The sequence below is a fragment of the Mustela nigripes genome, chromosome 2 (assembly GCF_022355385.1).
Source record: "Mustela nigripes isolate SB6536 chromosome 2, MUSNIG.SB6536, whole genome shotgun sequence".
Taxonomy (NCBI): Eukaryota; Metazoa; Chordata; class Mammalia; order Carnivora; family Mustelidae; genus Mustela; species Mustela nigripes.
The window spans coordinates 102,084,931-102,095,782 of NC_081558.1; the positions used below are offsets into that span (position 1 = coordinate 102,084,931).

The 10,852-nt window shown below is 35.1% G+C and overlaps 1 protein-coding gene across 1 annotated transcript in view; it reads left to right on the plus strand.

Annotated features, from left to right (window-relative positions):
• The window catches only part of FBXO45 (F-box protein 45), a 16,416-nt gene extending 7,255 nt beyond the window's left edge, over positions 1–9,161 (plus strand). The window contains exons 2-3 of the mRNA XM_059391207.1: positions 295–651; positions 4,941–9,161. Of these exons, the coding sequence (XP_059247190.1) occupies positions 295–651; positions 4,941–5,126 (543 nt within the window). The 3' untranslated portion in view covers positions 5,127–9,161. The remainder of the gene's footprint in view (positions 1–294; positions 652–4,940) is intronic.
• Positions 9,162–10,852: the final 1,691 nt, after the last annotated feature.

Sequence of the window (10,852 nt, forward strand, 5' to 3'; positions counted from 1 at the left end):
CACTATATTGTTTAAAAACATGGAGCCTAAAGCTTGGTACCTTTTTTTTTTTTAAGATAGAGAGCACACAGGAGTGGGGGTGGGGCATGGGAAGGGGCAGAGGGTGAGGGAGAGAGAGAATCTAAGCAGTCTCCACCCCTAGCATGGAACCCAACCCAGGGGTAAATCTCACGACCCTGAGATCAAAAGTTGGAGGCTTACTGAGCCACCCAAGCACCCCTAAAGTTTGGGTACTTTTTAATGTTTAAGAAAAATCAAATTTCTGTTCCTTTGGTCTGTTTTTCATGTTTTCAGGTACGTGCTTTCCAGCATGCCTTCAGCACTAATGACTGCTCCAGGAATGTCTACATTAAGAAAAATGGCTTTACTTTACATCGAAACCCCATTGCCCAGAGTACTGATGGTGCAAGGACCAAGATTGGTTTCAGTGAGGGCCGCCATGCATGGGAAGTATGGTGGGAAGGCCCTCTGGGCACTGTGGCAGTGATTGGAATTGCCACAAAACGGGCCCCCATGCAGTGCCAAGGTTATGTGGCATTACTGGGTAGTGATGACCAGAGCTGGGGCTGGAATCTGGTGGACAATAATCTGCTGCATAACGGAGAAGTCAATGGCAGTTTTCCACAATGCAACAATGCACCAAAATATCAGGTAAGAAACTGGGTTATTTTCTCAGTTCTGGTCCTTTGTCAAATCATGCCTTGATTTGTTTTAAATTTACAAAGTTTTATATAGTAGCTTTGACAACTTAAAAATAGTGTAATTGGCCTTTCAGTGCTACTCTAATAATCTTTTAGTATTTCCATATTTGTTTCCTGATACATATTTGACCTTGAGCAATCTTATCTTTGTTCTAAGTTGGGAGTTGACAAACTTTTTCTGTACAGGGTGGGTAGTAAATAGTTCAGGAATTGCAGTCCATTTGGTCTCTGTCACAGCTGTTCAGTTTTGTTTTTATAGTACAAAAACAGCCATAGATGATATGTAAATGAGTGAGTATAACTGTGTTCCAGTAAAACCTTATTTATGGGCTGCAGGCAGATTTGGCCCAATGACCATAGTTTCCCAACTTGTGCTCTATCTAGATTGTCATCTTTCATATATCATGGCACATCCAAATCTCCTTTTTCTAGACTTCTTACTCCCACAAATGCACCATGCACATGCACACACATACCCTCTGCTATTCATTAATTTTTGGATTCAAAGCCTCTTGAGGTGTCAATGATTTCTATAAGACAGGCAAATTCAGGCAAACTACTGCATTTTTTTTCTTGTCTTTTTTTAAGGTTTTATTTATTTATCTGACAGACAAAGATCACAGGTAGGCAGAGAGGCAGGCAGAGAGAGAGAGGAAGCAGGCTCCCTGCCAAGCCCGATGTGGGGCTCAATCCCAGGGATCATGACCTGACCCAAAGGCAGAGGCTTAACCCACTGAGCCACCCAGGCGCCCCTATTCTTTTCATCCTAGCCTTATGCCATACTCACTTGATTTTGGGGTCAAAATTATATTCTTATTTGTAAAAAGCCATATGATTAGCATAGAGCCAGCTGAGTTTAAAACACAGTAATCTGACAAGAAATTGGAAGTTTTGGGGCACCTGGGTGGCTCAGTGGGTTAAGGCCTCTGCCTTCGTCTCAGGTCATGGTCTCAGGGTCCTGGGATCGAGCCCAACTTTGGGCTCTCTGCTCAGTGGGGAGCCTGCTTCCTCCTCTCTCTCTGCCTGCTTCTCTGCCTGCTTGTGATCTCTTTCTGTCAAATAAATAAATAAAATCTTAAAAAAAAAAGAAATTGGAAGTTTTAAGGATTTATAGACTTAAAGATAAGGAATATTATTAGAGTCATTTCATAATGATAAAAGAGTTAATCATATAGGGGGATACAACAACTGTGTAAACATATATGCACCTAATAACAGATCTCCAAAAGGCATGAAACAAAAACTTACAGAACTGAAAGAAGGAATTGGTAAATTAGCAAGTATAGTTGGAGATTTCATTACTTTTTGTTTTAAGTCTATTTTAATATATATTTATATATTATATATTATATATTTTAATATATATTATAAATATATAAATTATAATATTTAAGTTAATATAGCAACTTCAACTTTCTTATGCTTACTATTGCAAGGTATCTCTCTTTCTCTATTCTTTTACTTTCAATCTGTCTTTGTGTTTAAAATGGGTCTCCTAGAGGGCATATAATTGGGTCTTTTTTTTTTTTAATTGGGTCTTTTAAATCTATCCCAATCTCATAATCTCTGTCTTTTGATCTGAATGTTTAACCCATTTACATTTAATGTAGTTGTTGGGCTGTTTGATGTTGTCTTTGTCTTTCTATCACTGAAGCTGTGTTCTTGTTTAAAAAAATCTTTTTTCTCTTTGTTTTTTGGATTAGATAATTTCTGTTACTCCATCTTCAAGTTCATAGATTCATTCTCCTTACTGTATCGATTTTTCTACTAAGCCAGTCTAGTGAATTTTGGTTATTTTACTCTAGAGCTCTAAAATTTTTGTTTGGTTCTTTTTTGTAGTTTCCATTTCTCTACGAGAATCTCTGTCCATTTATCAGTTTAGATTTTGCTTTAATTCTTTGCACATATTTATAATAGCTACTTTGAATTCTTTGTCTGCCAAATAAGTTTCTATTGACTGCTTTTTTCCTCAGAGTATAGATTATACTTTTCTGTTTCTTTTCCTATCCAGTCAGTTTTGTTTTTTTATTTTTGGAATTTTAAAAAAGATTTTATTTTATTTTTTTTAAAAAGATTTTTATTTATTTGTCGGAGAGAGAGCAGAGCACGGAAAGCTATAGGCAGTGCAGGCAGAGGGAGAAACAGGCCCCCTGCTGAGTAAGGAGCTGGATGTAGGACTTAATCCCAGGATACTGGGATCATGACCTGAGCCAAGGGCAGATGCTTAACCAACTAAGCCCCCCAGGTGTCCCATCCAGTCAATTATTTAAATTGAAAATTGGAAATTATAGATAATATGTAGTAGTAATACTGGAATGTTTTGTTTTTAGAAATCACTGTTTTTCCGAAAAGTATAGATGTTCTAGTAGGCAGTTAAGTTGCTGGAGTCTTCAGACTAAACTCTGTCTCCACCATGGTGTATAGCAGCTAGGTCTTTGTTCAGGTTTGTTTGTTTGTTTTGGTTGGGGGATAGAGGTGTTTGACTTCTAGCCGTTACTTTTCCAGCCTGATTCTGTGGGGATTTCCTCTTTGTCTATGTAAGACAGTGATCACACAATGATTTGGGCAGTTTATTCTCGGATTTGGGGCTCATCATCTTTGTGGTTCTGTTTGCTTATGGAGTTCCTCCTCTAAGTTTCTGGGTGCTCTGCCATCTCTCAAGTTTTGCCCTCTGACACCTAAAGCTAGTGAGACTTCTGATTTCTGCTCCCTGTGTTGTGTGTTTGCTATACACTCAATCAATCAGTGGTGAAGCAGACTTGCAAATTTCACCAGGAATGGTTCTGTCATCTTAGTTTCCATCTTATGTAAAATAGGAACAAATATTAGGATAGATGGGAGAATTAAATGAGATAATACAAATAAACTACAGAGTGAATACCAAGCAAAATACTCACTTTTAATTTTTATTGTTTGTTTTGTTGGTGGCAATAGTGGTGATGGTGATTAGGATGTTTTTAGGTCCATAAAATGGGGTACAATCTATGAGTTAATCTATGAGTTGGGCAAAGGGAAGAAAGAAGAAGATGTTTACAGTTACTTAAATACAACAAAGAAAAGTAACAGCAACAGCAGGAATTGACATAATTGGGAAATACTAAATTCTGATTTTTGACTGCAAATGTTAGGACTTTCTGCCTCCAAGTGTATAGGTGAAACAACCTTTTGTAAATGCAAATTGTAAAAATAAAATATCCTTATTTGTCTGCTTTCCCACTTTTCCATGTGGGAAAAAAGCTGGGTATATTGTGCTTCTGCTTTAGTTTAACAATCAGTGCTGCTGTTTTTATAACTGGTATTTCAGAGCAGTGGCCTACAAAATGACTAATAAGCTTATTATGCATCTTCAGAATCTATAGTCAGATTTGGCTCCTCATGATTATATAAGTTCCACAGTATATTTAGAACTGCTTGTAAACTTTAGATGTTAATGTGTTTTTTATTATGGTAACTTTTTATTATGATAAAATATACACAGCATTATTTATTGTTTTAACTATTGTAAGTGTACAATACAATGGCATTAATACAATGTGTGTATTCATCACCACTATCTATACCTAAGACTTTTTTGTCTTCCCCAACATAAACTCTGTGCTCATTAAACAAATAACTTTCCATCTGTGTCCCTTCCTGTAGCCTCTGGCAACCTATATTCCATTTTCTGACTCTACAACTTGAATATTGCAGGTGCTTCATATAAATGGAATCATACATATTTATCTTTTTGTGTCTGGCTCAGTTCATCACTTATCATAATGTTTTCAAGGATCATCCATGTTGTAGCATGTATCAAAATTATATTTCTTTTTTATGGCTGAATAATATTCTGTTGTACAATACTAGAATAATTTGAAAAGTTTATTTAGATAACTTTTGTGTGTGTGTGTGTGTGAAATGTACCAAGTTACAGATTTTAGTAGGAAACTTCCTAAGAAAAACCTTTAAACGAAGAGTAAATAAAATCTGGGAGCTGTTCAGGGGGAGCATTTAAATTTTTGGTATTAAATGTAGATCCCAACTTAAAAAATACTTATCAAAATAAGCATTTGTGATGAAGTTGATATATCTTGTTTCTTCTAGATGTTACTCCCTGACCAGAAAACTTCTCTGATCATTTTTCCAGATAATTTTTAAGATATATATTCTTAATATTTTCAACTTGTTGATTTGTATGTTATTCTAGCTATGCCTTTTTGGTGAGTTTCCTTCTAACCTTATTTTGTTGTTTGTTTACAGATAGGAGAAAGAATCCGCGTCATCTTAGACATGGAAGATAAGACTTTAGCTTTTGAACGTGGATATGAGTTCCTGGGGGTTGCCTTTAGAGGACTTCCAAAAGTCTGCTTATATCCAGCAGTTTCTGCTGTATATGGCAACACAGAAGTGACTTTGGTTTACCTTGGAAAACCTTTGGATGGATGACAGTGGCTTTCTTGGGATGAAAGACAGAATGGAGGAGATACCTACTTGTGGAAAGTAGAATCATGAAGTGACAGTGTCATACATGCATGCCCAAGAAACATCCTGAAAAACACATGAAATTGTTAACTGGAGAAGCAACTCTATGGCAGAGATTATCTTAGTGTTTCCTCTTTGTACTGGGCCAGAAAAATCCTCAGGGTTGCAGTTGGTTGAGTGGGCAGTAGACATATGCATGTTGCAACAGATTTTGTCTCTAAGTTAGCAATGTGTCATTACCAACTTTTAAGGTGAGATTTTAGAGATGCTATAAAAGGGATAAGATAAGGAAATAGCAAGCTTTTTAAGTAGTGTGTTTGTGAAGAAAGACTGATCCTGTTTTACAACTGCCTGTTTTTTCTCCAGACCCTTTTTTCCAGCCAGCTTGACTATTAGAAAAGTATGAAACTGGTTGGGTTTTATTTAATATTTTTAATATATTGAGAAGCATGGTCTGCCTGGACTGCACTTCTCTAACAGTGAGATGTAAAATTGTGCAGCTATTTTAAAAGTTGTATGTATAATAAGTGTGTAAAAAAACTAAAAAAAAGGACAAAGGGGTTGCTTTGTTCTAGTTCAATTTCTTAAAAACCACTACATGGTACAAAATTACAGTAACATTTAGGGAAAATTAGGTAACTACAAAGAAGAGGATTTTAAGAGGAGATGTGTTGTATTGGCTCATTTTTACATTAATTTGGTTTATAGTTTCCATAGCTGTTACAGTCTACTATTTTTTCTTTTAACAATCAAAATTATTGTATAGACCCCTCGATCTCCTGGTTTAAGATTGAGGGAAGGCAAATCTATTTCTAATCATACAGATGTCAGTAGTAATAATAATAATGTGCATCTTATAGTGTCGGTTTTATTTTTTGGCCCTTTGAGAAAGTATCTCATAATAATACAGAACATTGCCATTTGCTCTTATAGGCCTCAAATATGAAAGCTGTTAGTCACAGACCTTCAGAAAAGAATGAATGGTCCTTTTATTTTGTAACTTTATAATGCTGTAGATACTACAATTTTTTTTAAAATTTTATATTGTTTACATCATGGCAACAAATCTAAGCCTCAAACTCTTCGTTGGGGTTATCAAGAAATGTTTACTCACCCATCTGAAACAGTGCCAGCCTGAACCCAGGTTAAGAATGTTCTTAATCTCATTATAGATAATTGCCCCCATGGGACTTGAAATAAAATACCTTGCGCTGAAAACTTCAGGTTGGCAATATTTTGAAGATTTCCTTGTAGAAGAGCTTGACATTAGTCCTCTTCTTAGTTTTTGACTCAAAATCCGATTTCACTAATATTCTTGAATTAACAATCTAACATACACAAGCTGAGATTTTCTTTTGTTGTAAGAGAAACAAATATCTTTCTGTATGAAAGTATAACTGTATGGTTTCAGATACATCTTTGCGATAAGACTTGGCTAAGGCAGGTGGTTCTTTGCTTTTCAGCTTACTGCTGTGTGTAAATTTGTTTTAAATCTAATCAAGTTAGGGACAATAAGCAGCTTGCTGGGGTTTTTGGCTTGCTCCTCAAGAGTTAAGATTATCAGTACTTTTATGAAACAGGATTTCAGTGATGAGCAAAGATTTATTTTTGCCACCTGACAGGTTCACAAATTTTTATTGCATATTTGGTATGTTGCTTAAAGGTGAACTCTGTTAATGATATACACGTCAAGAAGAAACCTCCTGGAAACCATATTTAATAGTACATAGTGAAATTATATGTTAAAAGTGTTAGAGAATATAGTTGCTACAGAAATTGATTTTTCTTGGTGTAGAACAACTCAATTTGGCAAAGTTTAAAAATTGAAGAAAAGAGGTTTAGGATGAAGGTTGATAAATGATACAACAATAAAGTCCCTTATGTACTTTATTGTTTTTTTTCAGGGTGTGATATAGCCAATTCTAAGAGCATTTGCTGAGAGTTTTGCCTATAATTATCGTTTTGTTTTATTAGTGTAATATTCATTTAATACTCATTTGTAACAAAGTTTTGAAGGTGCTGAATGGAAAACAGAAACACGTGGTTATTGCACACTGAACCTAGAATCAAATAATTGTGTCAATATTGAACAAAAAGCCATTCTTATCTCAAAGACTTAAATTCTCTAATATGCTATTTGCAAATTTTATAAAATGAAGGTTCATACTTAGAATGAGCATCAGGGGAATGAAGAGCCTTCACTTATAACCTGATAAATTATTTTATTACTGGAGACCAATAGTAGTTGTACAACTACAGAGAATATTAAACTGTTAACAATGTTTAAGGAAAAGGAATCTCTTTCATTGGTGCTGAGAGAGCATTCAGGTAGAAGACAGCAGCACCTGAAGGTTAAGTATAAATCATCTAGACCAATAGTTCTCAAACTTAGCTGTGCTTTGGAGTCATGTGCATTTTGAAAAATATTGTTCCTTGGGTCCCATACCCTAAAATTCTGATGTTGGTCTGGGATACGACATGATCATAAGGATTTTTTAAAACTTCCTAGGTGATTTCAGTATGCTGCTAAGTTTGAGTTTTAAATTCACCTTAAGTCTTCTCATCTGCAAAATTAAAAAAAAAAAAAAATCTTTGCTCCCTCCCTTCACTACCTCACAAGCATATTGAAGGTAAAGGAGAAAATAATAGAAAAAATATTTGTATGATGGATAAAATGTGCTATTGAAAGGCAAAGTAGTATTGGTTGTATTTTAGCTAGAACTATGATCAGGAAAGAAAAATGTGTAATTGAGTTTATCTTGTTGACTTGGGAAACTGGGAGCATTCTCTTTGGTTCTTAACTTCAGCAAAGCATGCAGATGTGTAAACAAACAATACTATTATTCATACTATGGTCTTCTGTCATACTTGAGATAGTCTGTTTTAATTATCTGGTTCTACATAGGAAAGAAAAATTGAGGCTGAAAGTCTGTAATGGCCAATGGCTCATAATTCATTAAAACTTTTCATACAAGGAGTTCTGTGGTTAATATATTATTTCATAGTTAACCATTATTTTTTTCATTATCTGACTTGAATATTAAAAGCCATTTATTTCATCTTCATTCTTATATAAGTTTAGATATAGATTTTATAAAGCTTCTAAAGCAAGTGGGTTTTGCCCAGTTGAATACTTAAAGTCATGGCTCAGTGATGAGGCATCTTCTGCTTTTTAGATATGATTTGACCTGGGAAAGAGAGTTGCAAAAATAACAGCCCTAAACCATATAATAGGCATTACAATTAACTTTTTATTTAAGTCCCCAAACTGCTGTTTATATAGACTATAATATGAATATTTTTTCACCTTTTTAAAAAAATGAACAGTTTTGAAGAACTAGAAATGTAAAGAGTTTTAAAGATTACTTTCTGGAAATCAACACCATCATCATTAGGACCCCTCTTATACCCTCCTGGAAGGAACCAATCCAAATACTACACTCATAAAGCATCCCTAATTTCTCTAGCTGGATATGATCTTTTCTTCCTTGAAATTTCCCTATTTTTATATTTATACTTAACTCATGCTATATTACTTTATACCTTGTATAAATTTATTTATTTTTATTATTTGTTGGTGTCTTATCTCCTCTAAACATCTTAGGACAGGATCTCTGACGGACTTACATTTATGCCCTCATCATCAGAGCCCAATAAGCAGGTGCTCACATATTTGCTGAAGGAACAGAGAAAGAATTACGTAGGCTGACTAAAGCTGCTCTGAGGTTACAGACTATAACAAAAGGTAGATAGGAAGAAATTCTGTATCCTGTTGAAGGGAAGCACGAAGGAAAGGGATATAAATCTGAAGCTAATAAGGAAGAAATGATGACTGTGAATGTATTTTAGCCATTCCCCTTTATTCTTAAATACTGATAAACTGATTTAGTTTTTGGTGTAGATTTCATATTTGTTTAGAATTAAAATTAGAATTCTGTATTTTAATTTTTTGAAATTCTGTCGTTTTGCTTTAGTTTCTTAATAAAAAGTTAAAACTAACCACCTGTGATTGCTTACATTTAAAACAACTTTTATATCTATTGGTTGGAAAAGAAAGTGGGGGTATAGCTTAGTAGGCAATTTGGTGATGGAATTTATGTATAAGATGCATGTCTTTTAATAATGGAATCCACATTTCCCATGTTTAGAATGGAAGGTGAACAGGGGATACTAATTCACTAGGATCCTGTTCTATCACCTCCACCCTAGGTATGGTAATGTCTGATAATGTTGTTTGCCAAGAGTTACAAGAGGCAAGCATGGCTGAAGAAATTGGTCCAGTGATCCAAAAGCTTAAAAGAGAATTAGTTGATCATGTTGCTAAAAGTTGCTTGACACATCAACCTTTTTTAATAGGTTCAAATTTTACAAAGGATTTTAATTTCCTTAAAAAAGTGGAATTTCTGCATTTATCTTTTTGTAAGGGAGAGCTTTACTAGTCTGTCCTAATTTTCTTTTTGGAACCTCCCCTTGAACCATTTGCATTTTATTTGATGTAGTCATTAAAATGTTATTGAGGGCATATTCTATCCTCTTCAGTATATGGTTCTTTAAAAGAGCCCCTCAGAATTGGAGATTGTCATTAATTAGCTCGTGAATACAGGATTTCATGATGAATGACTTAGGAAGTAAGACTCATTTAGGGAGTTCTCTGTAGATTAACAGTCCTTAACATCTGTTTTGTTTTGGACAAGAAAACATGCAAGAAAGAGTTTAGGGAAATTGAATTCTGTCTATCTGCTGTATGGTATTTAGTAAATTATATTGTATTTTTAAAAAACGTTTCTGCCTTTTTTCCTTTATAAACAAATTAGGGATAAGATTGAGTAAGGGAATAAGTTTTGAGGTCCTATATTCCTTGAGAAAGACTTCTTGAAGTAATTTATTAAAATGCTAATATCTATAGTTAGATTAATTAGAGGCATATTGTAATGGAAATAGGCCATATATCTTTGTTTATTTTAGTGTAGCTACCCTGTCCACATTTTTCAAACAGTATTTAAAAGGTTTTTTCATTTGATGGTTGAGGAGTGCCTGAGTGGCTCAGTGGATTGGGCATCTGACTCTTGGTTTCAGCTCAGGTCATGATCTCAGAGTCGTGAGACCAAGCCCCACATCATGCTCTGCACTCAGTGGGGAATCTGCTTGTGAATTCTCTCCCTCTGCCTCTGCCCCTCCCCCTGCTCCTGCTCTCCCTCTCTCGCAAAAAAAAACAAACACAAAAACAAAAAAAACCTTTACAAAAAAAAACAAAAAAAACCTTTACAAAAAAATAAAGTTGTTCACAATCTAGTGAGAAAGCATGTGGAAATAGACTACCATGAAAGAGTAGAAAAATTGTTTTCATGGAATTATGTATTAGGAATAGTGTGGCATGGGAGAGAGGGAGTATTTGACTTAATCTGGAGTGAGATTGATTGATTGATTGATTGATTTATAAAGAGCTTGTATATTTATTTATTTGACAGAGGGAGACACAGAAAGAGAGGGAACACAAGCAGGGGGAGTAGGAGAGGGAGAAGCAGGCTCCCACTGAGCAGGGAGCCCGATGTGGGGCTCAATCTCAGGGCCGTGGGATCACAACCAGAGCCAAAGGCAGAAACATAACAACTGAGCTACCCAGGTGTTCCCGGAGTGATATTTAAACAGTCTTAGAAGACAAATTCGAGGGACACCTGGGTGACTCGGTT